This window comes from Notechis scutatus, chromosome 5 (genome assembly GCF_049901735.1).
Source record: "Notechis scutatus isolate UNSWTSFEM ecotype Mainland chromosome 5, rNotScu1.2, whole genome shotgun sequence".
NCBI classification, from domain to species: Eukaryota; Metazoa; Chordata; class Lepidosauria; order Squamata; family Elapidae; genus Notechis; species Notechis scutatus.
Window position 1 is genome coordinate 9773987 of NC_142013.1, and position 26447 is coordinate 9800433.

Consider the following 26447-nt stretch of genomic DNA (forward strand, 5'->3'; position numbering starts at 1 on the left):
ATACATATATACATATATATATACATATACACATACATACACACACACACACACACACAAATATATATAAATTATATTGCCGCCTATTCGCCCATGGTGACTCGAGGTGGCTTGCACAATGTAAAACCATATTTAAAACAAAAAATAAAAAAATAAAAAAAAATAAAAACTAACAAAAAGAATCCAATAAATTAATAAAGTACAATAGAACAAAATCTGGAGAGAAAAAATCACCCCCCAACTCCCACCACACACACACACACACACACACACACACACACACACACACATATATATATATATATATTTGTGCATAGAAAAAAACAATAGGTAGTCCTTGACTTACAGCAGTTCATTTAATGACCGTTTGAAGTTACAACAGCAGTGAAAAAGTGGCTTATGACTGTTTTTCACACTTATAACCACTGCGGCATCCTCAGGATCACCTGATCAAAATTCAAATGCTTAGCAACTGACTCCTATTTATGACGGTCATAGTTTCCCAGGGTCATATGATCCCCTTTTGCGACCTTCTGACAAGCCAAATCAATGGGGAAACCAGGTTCAATTTAAAAATGTGTCCTTAACTTAACAGCCGCAGTGATTCACTTAGCAATGGTGACAAGACAGATGGTAAAATGGGACAAAACTCACTTAACACATGTCTCGCTTAGCAACAGAAATTTTGGGCTCAATTTCGATCATAAGTCAAGGATTGCCCGTATGTAAAATTAAAAACAAGTTCCTAAAACATTCCAAGCTGTCTCTCTCCTTTGCTTTGGCATCCTATCTTTGCCATTCGACTTGTGATTATTAATCAGTTTTTAAAAAGCATTTAAAACAATCTCTGGACTTATTGATTTATGTGCCACCCATCTCCAACACTGGAAGTTTTTAAGAAGAGATTGGATCAATGGCCTGAACAGGGGGGTTGGACTAGAAGACCTCCAAGGTCCCTTCCAACTCTGTTATTCTGTTCTGTTCTTGCAGTTCATGGGATCACAACATTGCTGAGTTGGAAAACACCACAAAAGTCTGCAACTATTTGCAATGTGCAATGAGAAACCATCCTCAAGAGGTAGCTGTTCCACCTTTTCTTAAAAACTCCTTCAGAGGGGAAACACCCAGATTTCCCTCTTTTGAGCATAATCGTTCAGAATGTACAGTTGGGAGATTTCCCCCACTCCCCCTTATGTTTAAAGAAAAACTAGTTAGCTCCAATCTACTTGTCAGGGTTCCAAGTAATATACCCATAGCAAAAAGAACTCTGAGGCAAGCAGATTCCTCAAAGAACAGGTTTATTGGACAGATCATATTGGCGTAGACTGGTGAAAACTGACTCTAAAGGTTTCCACCATTTTCACCTAATTAAAAGTTTCCCCTCTTTTCCCAGACAGTCCCAGGGTCCAATCGAGCTGCTGTCCGGTTGCTTGGAAACTTCATTCCTCCTCTTTTCAGCCACCAGTGGGAATGTCCTTGGTTCTCAGGGGAAATTACAGTGGAACCTCAACGCTTCTGTTCGCGACCAAATCAGGTGGCAAACCAAAAATCCCCCTGATTTTTGAATTGGGTTACGATTCAAAAATCGGGTGGCAAACAAAATCAGCACGGAAAGATTCCCTTTCCGTACTGATTTCCCCTTCAGCACCAATTTTTTTTTTTGTTTTTGTCCACACTGCACAGACGGTCATGCTTCTGGTCACAACCAAATTGGAATGCAGCCGAAATCTTGGAATGGATTACGGTCGCAATTCAAGGCTCCACTGTATTTTGTTTTGGCTACAAAACCCCAGCTATCTCTATTCCCCTCTCCCTAGCCCTCAGCACCAACTGTGGCAATACTGAAGCCTCCAAGATGGCCTCAACCAGGGCAGCTTCAGAGTTGACACTATCCTCGTTATTTCTGGTCCTGAAGCAATGCAAAGACTTGATGATCTTTTGTCTAGCTTCACTTTTTGAACCTGAACGTGTCTATCACGTCTCCTCATAGCCTTCATTCTCCAGATTGGACATTCCAAGTTACTTCAGTTTTGTCCTTCATGAGACTAACTCCCAAGTCTTGAATCCATTTAGTTGCCTTGCTCTAACCCTTCTTTTACCTGGCATTATCCTTCTGGAAATATTTTGTCCTGAAGTGTCATTTCATATGGTATCACCAAGGCTGAGAGAAATAATTACTTCACTTTTCTTTAATATGTGCTAAATTGCAGAAGGGTGCTAAATATTAAACGCAAATGTGTGTTCTGAGTAACTTTTTCTTTGTACAATTAAAATGACACCATCTATGGACAAGAGAGTGATACCAATAGGCTCAAGAGGGTTTGATTAATTTTTGATTTATTAACTGATAGTTTACATCAGTTAATAAATCAAAATTAATTGTGCTGGGTTGCTTCATATACTCAGATTGGTGAGATTCAAACATTGGTGTGTTGGTTTGAAAGGCAATCTCTAAGTTGCATATCCTGGCTTGCAAGAGATAGCATGAGCATATTTAATTAAACCTTGATTTTGATCATTCTTTTGGCATACTGGCTAAAATGTGTCCAGACTGACAGTACTACCCTTAACATCAGCAGCGAATTTTCAAATGGCATTGGTATGAGTAAAGCTGGCATCTTTTCTGTATTGCTAAACAAAACACTAAAAAATGTAAAAACCTGAACTGATTAAAACCATAATAATTGTTGGGGGCAAGAGGCTGACTCTGTAAACCGCTTAGAGAGGGCTGTAAAGCATTGTAAAGAGGTATATAAGTCTAAGTGCTATTGCTATTGCTATAATGACAGTAGAATTCAAAATCTATGGGTCCCAATAAAGGAGAATATTTGTAGCTCAGGTTTGAAATGAGGGGTCTTTAGTGATCTCTGAGCTTAGTTGTTTTCTTGTAGATGTTTCATTACCCAACTAGGTAACATCATCAGTGCTATTCTGCAAGATTTAGTGAGTACTAGAGACCCCTCTTCTAATGGAGCCATCTAGTGGTGACCAGGCCATATGAAAGCTTACGATTATCTAATGTGTGAATGATGAAAGCTATAAATTAATAAATTTATTAGAATAAATAAATCATATTCTGTTATTAGATGAATATAAAAATATTTCTTGTTGTTTCAGTAGAGAAGTGGACATGAATACAGATGTACACTTGTATCAATGGTGGGATTCAAAAAATTTTACTACCAGTTCTGTGGGCTTGGCTTGGTGGCCGTGGCAGGGGAAGGATACTGTAAAATCCCCATTCCCTCCCCACTCCTGGGGGAAGGATACTGCAAAATCCCATTCCTTCCCCTCCCCACTAACCTGCTTTCCAGCTCCATTCTCCTGTGCAGGGCAACAAAAGAAGACCCAGCCAATCAGCTGGGACTTGGGAGGCAGAGAATAGATGGGGGCGGGGCCAGTCAGAGGTGGTATTTGCTGGTTCTTCGAACTAGTCAAAATCTCCACTACTGGTTCATCAGAACTGGTCAGAACCTGCTGAATACCACCTCTGACTTATATGCAGGTCTGAGATCCTGAATAATTTGTGAGAAATATCAGATTAGATGGTACAATGAAGAGAACGTATCTGAAAAGTAACGTACCAATCAAAGGAGTTATCATGGACAGGAAAAATGTAGCGAGGGATTAGAAGTAATACATAAGTGGAAATAATCAAGTAGATGAATTTGTGTAAGTTGATAAAAAGTTTATCAAAGATGGAAAAATTGCACTAGAAATTTTAAGACAGGCAAATACCAGTAGATAGATCGTGAATAATATGTAGTCTGTTTTGAGGAATTGAATGGTGTTCAAAGTCATGTCAATGGCTCTGTATGAGTGGATAATTCTGTCCACTTAGTTTCTGGGAATGAGGGCTGGGTATGTGAGGAGAAACATAAAAAGAACTTTAAGGGAATGGAGGAGGAGGAGGAGGAAGAGGAGGAGGAGCAGGAGGAGCAGGATTGAGGATTGAGGATGGACGATGGTAATGATGATGGTTGGCCACATTATCACCACATGGCTACACTAGAGTTGGCATTTTGCAGACTGCAGAAACCAGGATCACCACTCAGGTGACCCTGAGGACACCGATAAACCTCCAAGTGCTTCAACAACCCTCTAAAAGGATGCAAATGGCCAGCTGTCAGAAAAGAATATAAATCCTTCCTTTCGCCACTACCCTGTCAGAGCTGAAGAAGCTTCTTGGATGAGAAGTGAAACGTCTTCGAAGAAAAAAAATCAAGAAAAGTCCAGTTGCCTCCTGAAAAAAACACATTTGGGACAACCCACATTAAACAGCTGACCTTGTCCTAGCATTGGGAAGGTGCTACTGGACTCTTTCTGTTTTTCATTGTGGAGTTATTTATGAACAAACCTACAAGCACACACCTCCATGCCCCTGGAAAAAAAAGCAATTCATCTTGACAAAGTGAATCTTACTTTGTTAATCTCTAAGTTTCAGAGGCATAAAAATGAGGTGGAAAAAAATGTACAGGGGTTTTGGGAAAGATGCCTTTTTTTTTTTTTTAACTTGGTGAGATAATTTCATTTGAGCTTGCTCCCACTTCCTTGTCTAAACCCATTTATGAACTTCGTTTTCACAAAGCGGCTGGGCCGAATAAATCTATCCGAGAATTCAATGCAATCTCCCCGAAAATTCCCTATTCAAGACCAGCAGCTTTCTCTAATTAGGAGGAATCGAAATTCTGAACATTAAACAAGGATTGACTTTTAGAACGGTCGCTCGCCGTATCAACTTGTAGCCTGAACAATCGGTGCTGTGTGGGATATGTTTGGTATTCTGTACTTTTGAAATCTTTATTTATAACTATGAAAACACACTAATAGAAAGGTTAAAAAGGAAGGAGAGGTGGGAGTTCCTTCGGAATGTCAAAATGTGCCAGGAAGAAGTACTGTTGTCATAACAACATGAAGGGAAGGCCAGATTTTGACTTACTTCTTTGCAGTAATTCTGACAGTGATGGTAAAATTGTTCCTTGTTGACACAGTGCACAAAGGACAGGAGAGAATGAGAAAGGAAACAAGCATACGTATTGAATTTCATTTGGCAATGAGCAACAGGGAGAGACCTGTGAGCTTCTCTTTCTAAACCTTTGGTCCTTGGTAGGAAATTGGAGCATCCAATAGGTACTTTAATAGTCTGAAAAAGAATATTGAGTAATGAGAATGTCAGAGCAGCACGGTTCAAAAATCAAATCTGGCTTTAGGCTGTGCCAGTAGAAGTATGTGTCTATGGAGATTCTCGGTCATCCAGGTCATGTTTAACCCAAAGCAGAGGTGGTATTCACCCAGTTCTGACCAGTTCTGACGAACCAGTAGCAGAAATTTTGAGTCGTTCAGAGAACCGACAAATGCCACCTCTGACTGGCCCCGTCCCCATCTATTCTCTGCCTCCCATTGAGTCCCAGCTGATCGGCTGGGTCTTCTTTTGTTGCCCTGCACAGGAGAATGGAGTTGGGAAGCAGGTTAGTGGGGTGGGGAGGGAATGGGTATTTTGCAGTAACCTTCCCCCTGGAATGAGGTGGAAATGGAGATTTTGCAGTATATCCTTCCTCTGGAGTAGGGTAGAAGTGGGGATTTTATAGAATCCTTCCCCTGCCACGTCCATCAGGCCATGCCCACCAAGCCACACCATGGCCACCAAGCCACGGCCACAGAACCAGTAGTAAAAAAATTTGAATACCACCACAGTCCCAAAGATGCTTTTCCAAAAGGCAAGTGGACTTTGTCTTTCCTGAAAGATGTTTCTCTTCTCTATCCGAGAAGCTTCTTCAGCTCTGACTAAAGAAGCAAACTCTGCCAGAAATGAGTCTTTGGGACCCTGCAAGGCATCCCGCTCCAAGAGGCTGCACTGGCATGACAGGTCTCCCAAAGACTCATTTCTGGTGGAGTTTGGGGGAGAGAAAGAAAGACTTCTGCTGCTTTCCTTGCATGAAGCCAAAAGTCTCTCTCCCCGCCCCCCGAGAACGGAGCTGGAGCTGGTATCCTGCGATCCCAAATAAAGAATGATCGGTAGGAAAACGGGGTGGAGAATTTTCCTGCAGACTTTTTTTTGGATTTTCCCAGGGTCTCTGGTCCGTGGGATTTAAAAGTATGAGTTTGGTGGTCCCTGAGGTCCAAAAGGTTGGCGACCCCTGTTCTAGTCCAACCTTCTGCTCAAGCAGGAAACTCAGTACCATTTCAGAAAAAATTGTTTTCCAATCTTTTCTTTAAAACCTCTAGTGATGGAGCGAGCATCCACAACTAATGAAGGCAAGCCGTTCCATAGGTTAATTGTTCCATAGGTTAATTCTCCTTAGTTCTAGGTTGCTTCTCTCCTTGATTAGTTTCCATCCATTGCTTCTTATCCTGCCTTCGGGTGCTTTGGAAAACAGGTTGACCTCCCTCTTCTTTGTGGCAAACCCCTTAGATATTGGAAGACTGCTATCATGTCAACCCTAGTCTTTCTTTTCATCAAACTAGACACGTTCTCTGTATTTGCCTTTCTATAGGGCTCCAAAGTTTAGAAATTTAGCCAAGCATTATCAAAAGAATGGAACGTACTAGACTATTACAAACAAAGGTTTCCTTATCTCAGTTGAAAGCAGATGCCTTCTTATTTATAGCTAAACAAATGTCTCTTTATCTAAAGCTAAAATGGCTGTTTTTTCAATGCATGAGATATATGCCTTCCTTGGATGAGTATGCTACGTGATGTCGCTATTTGTTTCAAATGGAGAAAGCCAATCTTTTCTTTCTCCAAAATGGATACTGCCCATTCAGTTTTTAAACATACCAGAAAAGTATTCAAACAGTAGCATTGCTATTTATGATGAGTATGAATGAAAGCCAAAAGGATGCTCCATTGTCAATGTATCTAGAGGAAAAAAGAACTTTTGAGATAGGTATACTTTAAATTAGGGCAAACTTGTTTTTTGTTTTTTTTTAAATATACTTTTTGTTGAAGAAATGTTAAACGATACAACTATTAGAATGAAGCAAGAAAATAAGAGAGAAAAGCATATCAGTAAGGAAAAATATACTTTTTATTGAAGAAATGTTAAACAATACAACTATTAGAATGAAGCTAGAAAATAAGAAAGAAAAGCATATCAGTAAGGAAAAATATATTTTTATTGAAGAAAAGTTAAACAATACGACTATTAGAAAAGAAGCAAAGAAAATAAAAAAGAGAGAAAAGTAAATCAATAAGAAAGAAAACAGACAAACAAAGAAAAAAACATTATAAAGAAATAGCTTCTGATCTTTTTGACAGCAGTTATAAATGCATTTTTTTCATCCTCTGTACGGTTAAATCACAATTTTCTTTTTTCCATGAACTAAATTTTATTCATCTTCAGACCCATAATTCACAAGCAAGTTCTTCTCTTTTTTTCCCCAGCAAAAAGTCCATAAGGGGTTTCCAGTCACTGATAGATGTGATAGATATCTATGGAAATTCTCAGTCATCCAGGTCATGGTTGTCCCAAAGGTGCTTTTTCAAGAGGCAACTGGACTTTCTGGGTTTTTTTTTCTTTTGAAGAAGTTTTGCTTCTCATCAAATAGAGCTAAAGAAGCTTCTTGGATAAGAAGCAAAACATCTTCAAAGAAAAACCAGAAAGTCCAGTTGCCTCTTGGAAAAAAAAGCACCTTTGGGACGATAGACGTAGTTGTGGCTCTTTCTTGAATCAAACAAGTTAATTTTTGCCATCTCTGCTCATTCTGTCATCTTCATGAACCATTCCTCCATTGTGGGTATTACTGATTCTTTCCATTCTTGCGCATGTAATAGTCTCACAGCAATACTCAGATATAAAAATAATCTTGCATAGAAATAATCTAATTGACTATCCATTAAAGGTAGTTCTGGACTTACAACCTTTTGTTTAGTGTCCATTCAAAGTTACAAGAGCACCGAAAAAAGTGACTTATGATGGTTTTTCACACTTATGACGACTGTAGCATCCCCATGGTCACGTGATCAAAATTCAGATGCTTGGCAACTGGCTCACATTTATGACTGCTGCAGTGTCCTGGGGGTCACGTAATCCCCTTTTGTAATCTTCTGAGAAGCAAAGTCAATGGGGAAGCTGAATTCACTTAACCACCGGGTTACTTACTTAACAATGGCAGTGATTCACTTAACGACCATGGCAAGAAAGGTTGGAAAGGGGGCAGAACTCACTTAACAGCTGTCTTGCTTAGCCACATAAATTTTGGGCTCGGTTGTGGTTGTGTAAGTTGATTACTACTTTTAATTCCAGCAAGAAAAACGATGACTATTGATCTTTAAATTTTATTTATTTATTTTTTATTTTATTTTATTTTTATTTGTCAATTGCTTACAAGATAATAGGTATAAGTTAAAACATAGTTATAAATACATGGATACATATAATATATATATATATATATATATATATATATATATATATATATATATATATATATATATATATATATATATATATGAAACAATAGGACAGGGATGGTAGGCACGTTGGTGCGCTTATGCATGCCCCTACAGACCTGTTAGGAAAGGGGTGAGGTCAATAGTAGACAGTCTAAGGTTAAAGTTTTGGGGGTTTGGGAAAAAACCACAGGGTCAGGTAGAGTATTCCAGACATTGACCACTCTGTTGCTGAAGTCGTATTTATTTATTTATTTATTTATTTATTTATTTATTTATTTATTTATTTATTTGATTTGCCAATTATTTACAAGAAACAAGTGTATACATGTTGGACAGGGTACATATAAGAAAAATAAAAGAATAAGAGAAACAATAGGACAGGGACGGTAGGCACGTTGGTGCGCTTATGCACGCCCGCTACAGACCTCTTAGGAAAGGGGTGAGGTCAATAGTAGACAGTCTAAGGTTAAAGTTTTGGGGGTTTGGGGAAGAAACTACAGAGTCGGGTAGAGTATTCCAGACATTGACCACTCTGTTGCTGAAGTCGTATTTCCTGCAATCAAGTTTGCTGCGATTAACCTTGAGTTTGTATCTATTGTTTGCTCTTGTGTTGTTATGGTTGAAGCTGAAGTATTCATTGACTGGTAGGAAATTGCAATGTATGATTTTATATACTATACTTAGATTGGACCGAAGGCGGTGTAGTTCTAGGTTTTCTAGGTCTAGAATTTCAAGTCTGGGGGCATAAGGTATTCTGCAACGAGTAGAGGAGTGGAGAACCCTTCTTGTGAAATATTTCTGGACTTTCTCAACTGTGCTAATATCAGATATGTAATGTGGGTTCCAGACTGATGAGCTGTATTCGAGTATTGGTCTAGCAAATGTTTTGTATGCTCTAGTTAGTAGTGTGATATTACCAGAGAAAAAGCTACGTAGGATTAGGTTAACTCTTAATGCCTTTTTGGCTATGTAGTTATAGTGGGCTCTAGCACTTAGGTCATTTGAAATGAGTACTCCAAGATCCTTGAGTTTGCATCATCAACAAGGTCTTGAGTATTCAGCCTGTATTTTATTTTCTGATATATATTTTTTGCCAATATGTAAGACAGAGCATTTATTTGTTGAGATTTGAAATTGCCATTTGTTTGACCATTCTGATACATAGCCGAGGTCTTTTTGAAGGGTAGCAGTATTGTCTGTGGTGTTGAATAGCTTTACATCATCAGTGAAGAGAATGCAGTTGCTCTTAATATGATCACAGAGGTCATTTATGTAGAGTTTGAAGATAATTGGTCCTAGAACACTGTCTTGGGGGACACCACTGTTGACAGGTACAGAATTTGATAGGATGCTCCCAATTTTGACCATTTGTTGTCTGTTTGACAGGAATGCTTCTATCCAGTTATGCAGGTGTCCAGAGATACCGTAAGATTTTAGTTTTAGGAGTAGTTTGTTGTGTACCACTGAATCAAAGGCTTTACAGAAATCTATGTAGATTGTGTCTATTGCTTTGCCCTAATTGAGTTGTGTAGTCCATATGTTTTTGCAGTATAAGAGTTGCAGATTACATGATAGTTTTTTTCCTAAAACCAAATTGTTTATTGGAGAGTAGGTTGTTTGTCTCTAAGTAGAGAATAATGGATTGGTTAATAATTGATTCCATGACTTAAAGAGATTGGTCTGTAATTTTCAACTAGGCTTGGGTCTCCCTTTTTGAAGATGGGGATGACCATGGCTTGTGACCATAGTTTTGGCAAGGAGCTGGTCCTGAAAGATTTTTCAAAGATTATGCTTAGAGGTTCGGCTATGGCAGTGGATAGCTTTTTTAAGAAGTAGGGACATATTCCGCCCGATCCAATAGATAGAGATGGTTTTAGATTGTGTAGTGCTTTTTCAACATTGTCTTCTGTAAAATCGATATGTATTAGATCATTGTAGTTGTTTGCAGTTCAACTAGGAAATACTGGGCATGATCCATTGCTGTTTACAAATACTGAGCCAAAGAATGTGTTAAAGAGGTTCTTTGTATCATAGCAATAACAATAGCATTTGGACTTATATATCGCTTCACAGTGCTTTACAGCCCTCTCTAAGCAGTTTACAATGTCAGCCTATTGCCCGAACAATCTGGGTCCTCATTTTACCCACCTCGGAAGGATGGAAGGCTGAGTCAACCTTGAGCTGGTGAGATTCGAACCGTCAAATTGCAGGCAGCCATCAGGCAGCAGAAGTAGCCTGCAGTGCTGCACTCTAACCACTGCGCCACTGTGGCTCATTATGTATATTTGAACCTAGACATTTCTGGCTTTTTTTTTTTGCAAATCCACCAAGCATGTTAAATGATCCTTCTACATACTGGTGGATCAGCACAACATTATATTGATTGCAAAGTTGGAGACATTCTATTGAGTTAATAAAAAGTAAACCAGTTGTTGATTGTGTCTCACAAACATATTTTTTTGTGTGCAAAACTACAACTTAAACTGAAGAAAATAAGCCAAATCTTCAGGCCAACAAGATACAGCAATTTTCATATAATTACGTGCTGAAGGAAAAGGAAGGAATGGATTACCCTTGATAAACAGGGGATCTGATGAACTCTGGAGGGAAATGTGTAGAGTCATAAGAAAGCAACAAACCAAAATGTCCCCAAATACACAAAGTAGAATGTGCTGATACATTGAAATCAGGAGAAAAAAAAGACAATGAATAGGGAAAGGGGGGAAATGCCCACCTAAACACAGAGTGCCAGGGAAGAGTAAGAAAAGACAAATTTATATTTATTTATAATGCAAGTAACCCAAAAATGAAAGGCAGGAGATTAAAGAAAAGAATTCAGATTAAGAAAATATCAAAGGAATTTTGATGTAAAGATAAGTACAATAGAAGACAAAGAAAGCAAAGAACTACTGGGGAAAATAGTTATAAAGATGTGATCGTGAGAATATACAGAAGAATAGTGAAGAACATGAAATTGCAGATATGTATGCAGATTTGATCCCTCAAATAAAGCTAGGCATTCTTGTATGTGGAATGAAACTTCAAGCAGAGATGTTTGCGGCAAACAAATAATTGCAATAAATAAATCAACAATCATCATCCCAAGAAAATATTTCTAGCATCAATTTGCAGGAGTTGAGAAAATATCAGCTTAGGTGCTTTTTCAAAAGGCAACTAGACATCCTTGTTTTTTTTTCCTTGAAGAGGTTTTGCTTCTCATCTAAGAAATGTCTTCATTCTTTAGATACTCTACTTAGTGTCAAGGATGCAGCTGTAGAGGTGGTCAACAGTATTAAGTATCCGGGGGTGCAGATAACTAACAATCTGAATTGGTCTCTCTGTTCGTCATCCTTAGTGAAGCATGCAAACCAAACATCTGCATTTCCTGCATCAGATGAGGAGAGCACATATTTCTTTTTCTATCCTGGCCACTTTTTACAGAGGCACGATTGAGAGTGTTTTAACAAACGGCATCCCTGTTTGGTGGAAGCAGTACTTCAAATAGAAAGTCCATACAGAGAGTGATGAGGGCAGTGGAGAAGTTTATAGGAAGCTCACTTCCTGTTATTCAGGGTAGTGCTTATAAGCACTATGTGATTAGAGCTCAAAGCATTGTTAGAGACCCCAACCCACCCACTTTACGGTCTGTTTCTGTTGATCCCCTCTGGGAGGAGGGTTCAAAGTATTTCTAACAGAACTACCAGATTCTGTAACAGCTTTGTTCCCTGTGTCATCCATCTGGTAAACTCACAAGATTTGGTTTTATCGCCATATACATCCGAACTATACTGTGTTGTTCCTATGTGTCATATAATATATGTGAGTATATGTATAATTTTCTATTTATTTATTTATTTATCTTGTCATGTTTATGTATTGTATATTGGAGGTGGTGACCCTTTGAGATCTGCATACAATGAAATTTTATTTTTAAGTATGCCGATTAGTGTATATTCAAAGTGACAATAAAGTTATTATTCTATTCTGTTCCGTTCTGTTCCATTCCATTCCGTTTCATTCCGTTCCATTCCATTCCATTCTATTCTTAATTCTATTTCTGACTCTGTTCCTGGTTCTGTTCTGTTCTATTCTGTTCTGTTCCTGATTCTATTTGTGATTCTGTTGTGCTGTTCTGTTCTGTTGTTCTGTTCTGTTCTGTTCTATTCGATTCGATTTGATTTGATTTGATTTGATTCGACCCTACTCTACTCTACTCTACCCTACTCTACCCTACTCCTATTCTATTATTTCTATTTCTGTTCTATTATTTCTATTTCTATTCTATTCTAGAAAAGAATGCAAAAATTGCTGCTCAGTATTAAACAACCAAGAAGCCTGTGTTAGCGGGCAATGCACACTCAATGAAAATAGGAAGAATAAAAAGAGATGCTATCTTCCTAGATTTACAGATTCACTGGATTGTGACTGTAGCCCCGTGACAAAGAGATGACAGCTGCTTGCGGGGGAAATGTATTTGAGAAATCCAGTCAAAATATCAAAGTGGAGAGACATCCCCTGACAGCAAAGATATGGACGGTCAGGCTTATGATTTTCCCAATTGTAACAGAGCTTTCTAAAAGCCAGATCATCAGAAAGGCTGAATGAAGTGGAACTGAAGCTTTTGACTGCAAGGCTGGAAAAAGAACGGCTGAGAATATTTTGGACTCCAAGAAGAATAAAAAAGAATCAAAAATAAATGGACAAGTCAACAGCTGAACAACAGAAGGCACCTTCCAGTTGAATCTCAAAGGTATTTGTTTTTTCAAGAAGCAACTGGACTTTCTTGTTTTTTTTCTTTTGAAGACATTTTGCTTCTCATCCAAGAAGCTTCTTCAGCTCTGCCAGGATAGTGGGGAATGGAAGGATTCCCTGTGGGAGTAGGAATGGATTTCCAGAGGGGTAAAAAATTGCAGACTACAAGAACCAGGAGCATCACTCAGGTGCCCTTGAGGACACAAATAAACCTCCAAATACTGGGGGAAGCCACTGTTGACAGGTACAGAATTTGATAGGATGCTCCCAATTTTGACCATTTGTTGTTTGTTTGACAAGGAATGCTTCTATCCAGTTATGCAGGTGTCCAGAGATACCGTAAGATTTTAGTTTTAGGAGTAGTTTGTTGTGTACCACTGAATCAAAGGCTTTACAGAAATCTATGTAGATTGCGTCTATTGCTTTGCCCTGATCGAGTTGTGTAGTCCATATGTTTTTGCAGTATAAGAGTTGCAGATTACATGATGGTTTTTTCCTAAAACCAAATTGTTTATTAGAGAGTAGGTTGTTTGTTTCTAAGTGGAGGATAATGGATTGGTTAATAATTGATTCCATGACTTTACAGGTGACGCAGCATAAGGAGATTGGTCTGTAATTTTCAACTAGGCTTTCAACATATGCTGCATGCAACTACTATTTATGGAGTGTCCTAAATGATGAGATTGCATTGTGCGTCTTTGATCTTTGCATCGAACACACTTTTTCCATTATGTGTATCTTCCCAAATGGCTACGAAATGCATATCTTCCTGGGATCAAGTCTCATTAAACACAATGAGAGTAACCTTTGTTAATTTGGAGTACGCTGCACGCGTTTCATTTCGTATTAGATTTCTGGTTCCATAATATTCATTTTTAAGTTCCATACAATGAATGAACCTGGCATGTTAAGTGGGAGACAATGGAAATTGAAATCTAACACCTGTGGAAGGGGTATGTAGAATGAATTCACAGGATAATGTTGTATACCAATAGAACAAAATATATGTAGCTCAGGGTTGAAGCATGAGATCAAAAATCACCAAGGACCACACAAAGTGTTTTCTAATGTCCACCATTTGTAGTGTTATTGAACTAAGACATTGTTTGAAGAATGAATATTTGTATTGATGTATTGCTTGCTCCAAATCATTTCAAGTATTTTAAATAAGATGTGTATACATTCAGTAGAGAGCAATGAGAAAATATCTATTCCTATCAAACTGGAATATTCCACTAGAACAGGGGTGTCAAACTCAAGGCCCAGGGGCCAGATGCAGCCTGAGAGGTGCTTAGATCTGTTTCTTAGACCCTAGAAACAGTGAAGGACTGACCCCCCCAGTCCCTCTGCCAGTGAAAACAGAGCTTGGGAGCCCACAGAGGCCGTTGCAGCTGAAACGGAGCTTGGGAGCCCATTTTCACTGGCCACCAAAGACACCCCTGACATGAGTGACATCAAACTGGCCACACCCACCCCAGCCCCCCCTCAACACAACCCTGAAGTGGCCCTCAGTGAAATTGAATTTGACACTCCTGCACTAGAATATAAAAAAGGTACAATTTAACTGAACAGACTGCAACAGCGTCAGTGATATTTGAGGGAAATATATTTATTTGTTTACATACAAATGAATAAACATGGATTGGGACATGCATTTTTTATAGCAGGGGTTTCCAAAGTTGGCAGCTTTTAAGATTTCTGGACTTTAACCAGCATAGCTGGCTGGGGTATTCTGGGATTTGAAATCCAGAAGTCTTAAGCTTACCAGGTTTGAAGACCCCGTATGATAGCCACGCTTACTGATTTTACGAAAGAAGTTTGAGATGCTTGTTTATCGGCACAGATCTCCGGATCTGAGCTGGAACTTCATGATTTTGAAAACAGTTTTCCTGGTCCCCAAGGTCTCGTCCCAACCCCGTGTCACCGTCTGTATCCTTTTCTAGGTCATTTGCACCCAATCTGAAGAGTACAATAGCCGCCAAGCACTTTGTAATGGAACGAACGAAGGGCCTGTCCTTCGAAATCCGGGGAACCACGACAAAAGAAGAACGCCTCGGCTTCCAACTTCAGCTGACGTTGAATTCTGCTTAAGTCTGACACAATATGAAACTGGGACGATGGATAAGATGGCTAACTTCAGTTTCCGGAACACTTTGGAAGGTAAGGTTTGCCCATCTTTTCATGATTTCTAATGCAATATTGTGTGTCACTGTTACAGGTAGTCCTCGTTTATATTTCGACACACGTTCTGTATGCTGATCTTTGGGAATTTTCACATTTTATATGTGTATGTATCTTCGTGAACTTTCACACACGAATACTGCAATGCTATGTAGCATTACCTGCATTTGGACTACTTTATAACTAGGAAAATGTACCTGCACAATAATTGGAATTGTCTGAAACACAACTGCTATGTGAGTTAGATCATAAAGCAAGAGGTAAAATTGACTGAGAAGGTCAGAGGAAACACTTACCAGAAACATCTAACAATGTTCTGGAACAGGGATGTCAAACTCAAGGGCCATGGAGTGCTTAAATCTGGCGTGCAGAGCAGGACTAGAAATACCGTGTTTCTCCAACAATACGGCCTCCACCAATAGGAAGGCCCAGCATGATTTCTAGGCATGAGGTGAAATTAAGCCCCTCCCCCCAAATTTAGGCCTAGTTAAACCATGCGTTTCCCCACTATTTCTCACATCGTTTGTTAGAACTACATAAGGTGAAGAGAAATGGGGGGAGGAGGGAAGGGGGGAGAAAACTTGCCTTTAGAGCACCTAGGCTAGAATATCCTGATCTACTACCGATAGAACATCGGCCGATAGAAGCCCCAAAGGCAGAGTCACCAGCTGCTTCTATCGGCCGGTAGAAGCAACCTTGGGGCAAGTGCCCATATGCACTCCCTTCACCACGAGGCCGTTTCTATTGGCCAATGGAAGCTCCCCAAAGGCAGAGTCACCAGCTGCTTCTATTGGCCGGTAGAAGCGGTCTCGGGGCGAGTGCTTGTGCATGCTCCCCTCACCACGAGGCCATTTCTATCGGCCGATAGAAGCGGCTGGTGACTCTGCCTTTGGGGAGCTTCCATCGGCCGATAGAAATGGCCTCGTGGTGAGGGGAGCGCGCATTAGTTGTCTTTGAATCTACCAGTGGGGCAGGAGAGAAAGCACATGCGTATCTGTGTCTGTATAAAAATTGTGAGATTGTGACGGAGGGAATGGGAGAAAAGGCCTTAGCCCAAATGTGTTCTTGTTTTGCTTTCCTGCCCATTCTCTGATCAATCTCTCCGGGGCAGCTTTTGGCCTAAAATCGCCTAGGTCTCCCTCAGTTAAAGGAGAGGGGAGGTCTCCAAAGACCATCCCTAACCTCCGCCATTTGAGAGGACCGAACTCATTGCTTCTCAAAATTAGACCCGCAAGTTTTTCAAAAGTTCTTCTGAACACCTTGGACGTCTGATGAAATCCAGAAATGTCTCGTGATTGAACTCAATCAAAAAAAAAAGAAAGAAAAAGAACCTGCACCTCGTCGCCAAGTCCCTGGTTTTACGGCTCCTCTCTCATCCCGAATTATGCCGACATAAGGGATTCCGAGGCTGGCGTTGGTTAATTGATTAATGACGGGCGCTCTTTCAGGCGCTCAGAGAGAGAGAGAGAGAGAGAAAAGGAGGCGTTGCTCAAGTTCTCAGACTCCCCCCAACTGTTAGCAGCACCATCCATGAGCTGTGGCAGGATTGCCTGGGATCATGTGCAGAGTGCCTTCACTGTTCAACTCCACCCCCCACGACTCAAGAGTCATACTAAAGTTAGGCCTTTCCAACCAGCCCCTGCAAATATTCGGCCCTCACCAGAGCAATAGAAAGGACGGTTTAGCTTCTCCCCAGTCCTTCTTTGCTCCAGCTCCCTCCCGCCCTCCTGTGCCACCGCGGCGACCCTTTCACACTCACCCCGCTTCCCCGCCGCATTCCCATGAGGACTGCTCCCACGTCTCCTTTCAGGAGCCTGCCTGATCTCTCTTCTAAGGGTAGCCAAGCTCGGCTGCCTCCTCTTCCCTCCCCGGCGCCCCCCTCGCTCCCCAAACCAGCGGCAGCAGAAGGTAAAGGGAGGTCGTCTACCCTGGGACTTTGGCAGGGTGCTCGGAAAAGGTCTGGCCTGGGGAGAGGAGGGCGGCGGTGGGAACTCTGCAGATGTTGAGACCTTCCCTCGCCAGAAGGGCTTGGCTGACCCGGTGCAGGGACAAGGGCTAGCAGGGGTGGTGTGTGTGTGTGTGTGTGTGTGTGTGTGTGTGTGAGAGTGTGTGAGAGAGAGAGAGAGAGAGAGAGAGAGAGAGAGAAACTCAGCTTGCTTCCCTTCTGCTAAGAAAAGTTTGCAGCCATTCTCCCATGCGTGCTCCCCTCGCCACGAAGCCATTTCTATCGGCCGATGGAAGCGGCTGGTGACTCTGCCTTTTGGGAGCTTCCATTGGCCGATAGAAATGGCCTCGAGGAGAGTGCGCGTGGGACGCCCCTCTCAGGAGCACCCTGTGGGCAGCCACGCCTCACCCCAAAGCGGCTGGTGACTCTACCTTTGGGGAGCTTCCATCGGCTGGTAGAAACAGCTTCGTGGCGAGGTGAGTGCATGTGGGGGCTCACCCCGAGGCCACTTCTACTGGCCAATAGAAGCGGCTGGTGACTCTACCTTTGGGGAGCTTCCAGTGGTGGCCTCATGGAGAGGTGAGTGTGCATGGGGCACGCTAGGTGGAGGTGCGTGTGGGGTAAGAAATTAAGTCACCCCCCAAAAGACGTCCTATCCATTTTTTCGGGGCTCAAAAAAAAAAAAGGACCCGGCCTTACTTTATGAGAAACACGGTAGCAAAGGACCAGCCCATGGTGCCTCTGGCAGCCAAAACAACTCCCCCTCCCAGCCAGCCCATGGAGGAGAATGCTGATCCAGCCCTCAAAGAAATCCAGTTTGACACCCCTGTTCTAGAACTTCAATGTAAAGGTAAAGGTTCCCCTCGCATATACGTGCTAGTCATTTCCAGCTCTAAGGGGCGGTGCTCATCTCCGTTACAAAGCCGAAGAGCCAGTGCTGTCCAAAGATGTCTCCTTGGTCATAAGGCCGGCGTGACTAAATGCCGAAGGCACACAAAACGCTGTTACCTTCCCACCAAAGTGGTTCCGATTTTTCTACTTGCATTTTTTACATGCTTTCGAACTGCTAGGTTGGCAAAAGCCAGGACAAGTTAACGGGAGCTCACTCCGTTATGCAGTGCTAGGGATTCGAACCGCCGACCTGCCGACCTTTCTGGTCGACGAGCTCAGCATCTTAGCCACTGAGCCACCACGTCCCTATAGAACTTCAATGTATGACTAATCAAATCAAATCTAGTGAATAGTTCTGAAGAGCAAGTTATCAAGAGATGAATACCAATTCAATTTTGGACGGATGAGCTTTCAAAATACAAGTGAGAGTTGAGCTGAATTATCTTCATGGTCCTCAACATATGGCATTCTGATTTATGGATAAGTGGAATTTAGTGCCTATGTATGTTTGTGTTAATTACTTAAAACTATGCATTTATCTGCCCTTAGACTATGAGAGTCAGAAAGAATTAGTTGCAAGTTCTACTATAGAAGTACAGTGAGGAGTTGGTACATTCCAACAACTCTCTGCCCAACTAACTTTCTCCAACAAAACTACTTGGATGAGCAGTGAAATAACTCAAACTAACAAGAAAAATAAGTTCAGTTGCCATGAGTTAACGTTCAGTCAACTTTACCTGTATACCTGAGAAACTTCATTGACAAGTTCTACTATAGAAATTCTGGCAGACAACCATCCAAATTCTGAAGAGCTCACCTCAACATGTGACAACCTTTCTACTGGCTCACAGCTCATCCAGTCAAGAAGTTTCTCCCGATGTATACTATATATTGGACATATATACTATATATTGGACATATATGAACACGATTGAGCGGGTCCAGAGGTGCAGTATTTCACGAGAAGAATACTCATGCTAACCAGGCTTGAAATTCTGGGCTTGGACGATCTGGAACTGTGCCGCCTGCGGTCCAATCTAAGCCTAGTTCACAAAATTGTCTGCTACAACGCCTTGCCTGTCAACGACTTCTTCAACTTCAACCACAATAATACAAACAACCGATACAAACTCAAGGTAGACCGCTCCAAACTCAATTGCAGAAAATATGACTTCAGCACCAGAGTGGTCAATGCCTGGAATGCCCTACCTGACTCTGTTATTACAGCCTCAGCCCCTTCACAGCTTCAACCTCAAACTGTCCACAGTGGACCTCACCCCGTTCCTAAGAGGTCCGTAAAGGGGGCGTGCATAAATGCACCAGCGTGCCTACCGTCCCTGTTATATTGCCCCATTTATCTGTATTTACTCCCTTTGTTCTTGTTCATGTTCATACTTTTACCTGTTATCTTGTACATGTTTGACAAAACAAACCAATAAAAATAAATAAATAAATAAAATGTAAACCTCTTTCCTTGTAGTTTTAACCCATTGTTTATGGTGCTATCTCTGGAGAAATAGTGAAGAATCTTACTCTCTTCACATGATAATCCTTCAGTTATTTGTTTAGGGAAAGAAGTGGCAGAACCTGGGGGCAGAGTTAAATGAGGAATCAGCCTAGAATCTCTATGTAGCCACAAGTGGACTAAGTCTAACCACCCCTTTGAATTCTGTTGACCTTTATCTAACTCTTAGTAGGTGCTAATCATTAGCTGAGAACATTCCTGTGCATAGGCGTGAGTAGCAATAAATCAATTTAATTAGATCTTCACATGATCAGCAAACTTGAATCCTTCATCCTTGATCATTTGAAGTCCAATGACCCATTTTCCTTCAGCTGTCTTCTCTGTAGGTTAAACATACCCAGCTCCTTTAACTGTTCCTCAAAGGTCTTTTTTTTTTTTTCCAAATCCTTCACCTTCTTATTGCTGTCTTTTTTTGAACTAATGCAGCCAGATTGGACACAGTACTCTAAATGCACTAATCCCATGTATTATACTTGCTTATTTTGTGCAGCTGTGTATTCACTGCACAATAGAAACATTTAAAATGTTTTTGCTTTGCTCGCCAAACAGGACTACATTGTGTACCTTTGCAAATATTCCATCTCCGCGAAATAAATAACTTTAAATATCAGCTTCCAGTACAAATCCGTGCCCTTAAAGTTGTTTGGAAAAAAAACGGTTATCTGTTCTTCGCTTCTATTTACTTACGTGAAATTAACATATATTTTTTTTGAAAAAAATATTCTCAGTAATAAATGTAATTTTCATGGAAATGCTAATAATGGTTGTACAATTGTAGTCTATATGTTTGCCAGCAATCTCTCACAAGATTTTGCAAAAGTCACTTTTAGGCAAATAAAACCAAAGTAAAACCCAGCTCGCCACCACTTTCTTAGATAATCAAATTAGCGGTTTGGGTTTTCCTCCTCCTTTAGTAATGTATAGGTAATCCTCAATTTATGACCACAATTGATTCCAAGATTTCTGTTGCTAAGCCAGGCAGTTGTTAATTGAGTTGCACCCCCTTTTATAACCTTTTTTTTGCCACGGTTGCTAAATGAATCACTGCAGTTTTAAGTGAACCATATAGTTGTTAAGTAATATGACTTTCCCTATTGACTATGCTTGCCAGAAGCCAACTGGGAAGCTAACAAATGGTGATCACATGACCAAGGGACAATGCAACTGTCATAAGTACATGCCAGTTGCCAAGAGCACCAATTTTGATCACGTGACTGTTGGAAGAAATATCCTTCTGGGTTCAGTTTCAAGTGGGGAAAAAGACACTGGATTCATGGAAGTTGCTTGGAAAGAAGGTTTAATGGTGGACAGGACCACATGCCTTGGTGCTCCTGAGCGAAAAGGGAAGAGATGCTGAGAGTCCCTTGATTTTATACCCTCTGTTGGGCCCCACCTTAGTGATTCCTGTTCCTGTGTAAGAAATGTATCCCATTGGCTGTCAGACTCCCAGGGGGCGGGGGGTCTTGGCTAACTTTGTAGGCTTTGTCTGGACCACATGGCTTCACCTGAGTGCTGTCTGATGCAATCTTCCCAGGCCAGGTGGCGAGATGGGTAGAGGCCTTTGTTATGTAGAATACTCTGGTCAAGGCCTTAATGGCCCGCCCATGAACAAAGGGTGGGGGTGAACTTCTGAGGTGAGTTTTGCTTCTGAGTTTCTATTTCTCTTTTTAGGGGAAATATTCTGTCTTTTTAGTATATCCTAAAATATTTCATTTTCCTAGGAAAGGGGTGGGTGCTAACTTCCTAAATGACCATGAAAATACTGCAATGGTCGTGAGTGGGAAAACCAGTGGTAAGTCACTCTTTTTCCAGCGTTGTTGTAGCTCTAAATAGTCACGAAACCAATGGTTGTAAGTCAACGACTACCTGCACTTCAGTTGCCTCCAATCTGTTCTTATATTTGTAGATAGATTTGAGGCTTCGGTTTCCAAAATTCTGAGTCAGAATGGATGGATGAAAATATCCATTCCAGTTTATTCTTTGTCTGTTAATATATACAAAATAGGAGAAAGAAGGTTGAATTTGCTCACTACCTTGAGTTATTTTTTAAAAATAACAAAGGTGAAATACAAATAAATTTTTAAAAATACACATAAGTGAAGTTTGTGAACAATTCAAGCTATCCCAAGATTGTGAAAGGCACGCTTTCCTGGTTATACTGACACTAGCTCTATACCTGTGCTTTGCTACGAAACTATGTGATCGGGCTTAGTTTTGGGGGAGGAAAATAAGGGGAGGGGGGAAATGTGCCTTTGCCTACCAGCATCCATCGGTATTCATCTGGCTAGCATCCTGTCAGTGTGTGAGAGAGTTGAGGGCTGTTTGGAAACTGAAACAGCATTTGCTGTGTGAGCAAGAAGGAGACAGCAAGGAGCCTGGGCGTGGCTTAGCTCAACTGTTCTGTACTAAAGCTGCTTGCTGCTGTGAAACCGAAGCTGAAACTCCTCTCCTCCGCTTGTGTTTTGCATTTGGAACAGATTTCTTTTCAGGTGGGGAGGGGGAAGTAGAACTCCTTAGCATCAGAGCGTGTTGATAATAATATGCAAAATACTAATGCTCTGATGGTCATTTCTAAGGTGACCAACTTTTCTACAATGAAAGGGAGGACACAAATAAATTGAAGGGAAAAAAAAACAAAGCCACTTACACATGGTGTACTCTTGCGCACGGCACACACTCAAAACAGTTCTCCTGTGTGGAGCGCATGCATCTCATAATTGCATCTTGCCACATTGTACCGAGCCTTGACGAATCTTCATGTCAAATACAAATACGTCACATCACACACAACGGATCGGATCGGCACCGATCAAATACGGAGATTTACAGATTAGTCTTCAAATATCAAAAAGGAGGACATGTAGGAGGACACTTTTCGAGAGAGGACAGAACTTGCAAAAGGGGGACTGTCTTCCTTAAAGGAGGACGGTTGGTCCCCTTATCATTTTGAAAAATCCTTTCTTAGTGAGCCCCTAGAAGCCAAGAGGAACACATGTGCCAAACTGCAAGTTTGTAGGTTTTACAGAGATTTTGTGATGATGCATGAGTGGAGTTTCACATCTTTTATATAGATAGATAGATTAATGGATTATATCTCTTGACTGTTTTTAATTTGTTTCAGTATTGTCTATGGAGACCCATCATCCAGGTTATGATTGTCTCAAAGGTGCTTTTTCAAGAGGCACCTGAACTTTCTGATTTTTTTTCTTTGACAATGTTTCGCTTCTCATCCAAGAAGCTTCTTCAGCTCTGACTGGATAGATCACTGGATCCATCTGGGTGGTGGGGAATGGAAAGATCCATCCTGAGAGTTAAAGACGTTTTTTGGATGATAAATGAAATGTCTTCAAAGAAAAAAAAAAAGAAAACCCAGTTGCCTCTTGAAAAAGCCACTTTGGGATTCTTTTGGTATTGTGCTTTTATTGTTTTTATGATTATTTACAACCCAGGCACTGGCTTGCAATGGGCAGCCAAACAAATTGAGTCAATAAAGAAAGGAAATTAATGCTTATAAGAATATTTATTTGCAAGTTGTTTATTGAGGAAACTCCGGGTGAAATGGGTGGTCTCCAAATCTGAAGTATAAATAAAATAAATACAAATAATTCTTACCCCCAAAAATGACAGTCAGCCTGATGCAGAAGTTCAAGGAGAATTGAGGTTATAATCCATTTTCAGACAAATATCTTTCTTTGGCCTATTCAGTTTCTTGCCAGGTTGATGCTCTGGGGGAAAAAATAGGAAGAATTACTACCAAACACCTGAATGAAAGGCAAGATACAAATCAAATACATAATTAAATAAACCTGCAATTCTGTTAACCACAAGTGGGCATAATTGATCTTTTGAAGAGACATAGAGAAATACGAAGGTGCACTGTAATGAAATATTTTTATTTGCCTTTTATCATGTTTCATTAACCTTTGTTTAGCTTTCTTTTATAAACCGAAGGAGGTATAAACAAGCAAACTTCACTGGCAAACTTCTCTGAAATATTTATTATACTTTTTTAAAAAAAATGGATATAAACTGATAGAGAATTCTAGCTAAAATCACAGAATGAGAAACAAATATTTAGGGGGAAAAAGATGTAGGGTCCATGTGGGTGTTTCAAAACTACTTTAAGAGGGGAGGTATAGAGGAAGACAGACAAGAGAAATGTTTTTAATAATCCCATTATGATCATCTTATTACAATCTTGAGCCTCTCTGGAATTACACAAAAGCCACTTTGTTTTATAAATAGGACGTTAAAGGCCAAGAGAAACGACTGTATAATAAAACTATCCCATAGCTGTTGAAAGAAAAATATTACAGAAAACAACAGACTCTTAACATAGTAAAAAAAAAAAAAAACATGTGTCTTTTGAGACTGAGCTGTCTAACTGTGTCATGGTACACACGTAACTAATGCCAGGGGGAAAAAATCTCTTGAATATTTTTCTTAACAATATATGCATTTTTGGCTGGCAACTATCTTCACTTTGCAGATTTGAAAGCATGTGATTGCAGTCCAGCAACCCTGTTTTTAATACCGATGTATTTGTAAGAGATTTTTGCAAATTTGGTATCTTTCCAATGCATGGACTTCGGTTCTCAGAATTCCCCAGCTGACATGGCCATCAGAAAGAATTCTGGGCCCATAACACAGGTGGAAGGGACTTTGGAGGTCTTCTAGTCCTGCTCAAGCAGGAAAACCTATACCAGTTCAGACAAGTGGTTGTCCAATGTCTTCTTAAAAATCTTCTAGTGTTGGAGCAGCCACAACTTCTAAAGGCAAGTCATTCCACTGACTAATTTTTCTGTCAGGAAATTTCTTCTGAGTTCTAGGTTGCTTCTCTCCTTGATTAGTTGCTTATTGTCCTTCCTTTCAGGTGCTTTGGAGAATAGTTGACTGTCTCTTCTTTGTGGCAGCCCCTGAGATACTGGAAGACTGCTATCATGTCACCCCTAATCCTTCTTTTCATTAGACTAGACTCCAATTCTAGAGCCACTAAAGAAAGAGAATCTTATCGGCAAATTGTATTAATGGACAAACTTTTGGAGAATGGTAATCTTTTGGATAAATAGCTAGGATGTAGTGTCTTTTGATTTATGCAGCAGGGAGGGTTGTGTGATGACCCGGGGTGTGGTACAAAGGCAACAAAGTCAGATAATCAGTAGGAGTCCCTTTATTAGCTCCAACTTTGCCCCCAATGTCCTGGTTACTTTCTGGCTGGAAAAAAAACTCTCCCGGGAATAGCCTTTGGCTACAGAAAATCATGTCCAAAACGTGGTCAACAAAAACTGTAACTATAAATCCAATCATGGCAAAATGAGGCAATTAGTTCGGCAGGGCAGAATTCTAGTCATGAAGGCACGGCAATAACTCCACACGGCTGGGAAGATGCCAGGAACACAGGTAAGCAAAGTCAAGACAAGATAAACTCACGTTTGCTCCCAATAGCTGCCGCACTCAGCATGCATTTCTTTTACACCTCTCATTCCCAGGTGTGGCTAATGAAGGGAATCAGGGCCCTTTCCTCCCCCGCAAGCCATGCAACCCACATTGCTCTCTTCTCCGTCCCTCCCTGCATGCCCTAGGTTAAAGAGGGGGTGGGCCTGGGTCTTCCTCTGAATTCCCTCTCCCTTGCTCTACCTCCCCCCTCCTCTGCCCAGCCGAACTTTGCCCTTCCCCAGTTTCCTCCACAGCCAATGGAGCCACACTCCCACTCCCTGTCAGCTGTTCGTCTTCCTCCTCGGATTCAGACTCCGACAGGGGCATGACAGTGGGAGTTAGCTTTTAAATTATTCAAAATCTGCTTGATTCAGATGGTCGAAGGTGTTACTTTGGATCAGTGATTTTTCTCTCTGGGTGTGTGAGGTGACTTCAACTCAGTCTTGACCCATGATGGCTGTCTGGTCTAATCCTTTCAGTTTCCTTGCCAAGATTTTAGAAGTGGTTTGCCATGGCCTCCTTCCTAGGACTAAGAAGAAGGGATTGGCCCAGGATTGGCTTTGTGCAATGGTAATTGACTCTTGATTCTTGACTCGGTGATTAAATTAGGAAAATTGAGTCCGTTTGATGTAAGACTTTGAATCAGAGTACCTAATTGGGTCGATTCAATTCAAAATGTCCCTGTGCAATTGGATCTAAATCCCTGATTCACTTCAAAAGGCCAACTCAGTGAAACAATAATTAATTATAAGATGGACATGAGTCACTGATGTAATAAGGATGGGGCGGGGGGAAAGAGAACTGCAATTTTAAGATGGATCAACAGAAGCATAATTCTTAATAACGAGAAAGAATCGATCCACTTCCCTTTTATTTTCCTTTGATGAGCTTTCACATCTAATCTTGTGTTCAATTCTGGATGTCAAATTTTAACAAGGATTCAGAGAAATTGGGACCAGTACAGAAAAATCAATAGGAATGACCAGGAGGTTAGACACTAAGCTCTTTGAAAAGAGACTGAAATATGTGAACATATGAACGTTGACATATCAAAGAAAGCTAAGACGTTATCTCTGCAAAGGGCAGGATAAGGGTTTATGTGATCCAGTAGAAACTGAAAAACTATATTTTTTTTAAAAAAAAGATTTAATTTGGCAGGGGGGCATACAGTAGTTGAACTCAATGGCCTCCCTGCTATATTCAAGTACCAAGGATCACACTTTAAGGAGGACTTTGACGAACTGAAGAGGGTTTGGGGAAAGGCAGTGCTTCAATCTTAATTCCTGCATGGAACAACAGGTTGGATCCAACAATCTCAATCA

The 26447-nt window shown here is 40.7% G+C and overlaps 1 protein-coding gene across 2 annotated transcripts in view; it reads left to right on the forward strand.

The window, feature by feature from the left end:
- TYR (tyrosinase) overlaps positions 1-26447 on the forward strand; it is a 77777-nt gene that overhangs the window by 14479 nt on the left and 36851 nt on the right. For both annotated transcript variants that reach the window (XM_087966104.1, XM_026679951.2), the window contains exon 2: positions 15091-15307. In XM_087966104.1, the coding sequence (XP_087822230.1) occupies positions 15091-15307 (217 nt within the window). The remainder of the gene's footprint in view (positions 1-15090; positions 15308-26447) is intronic.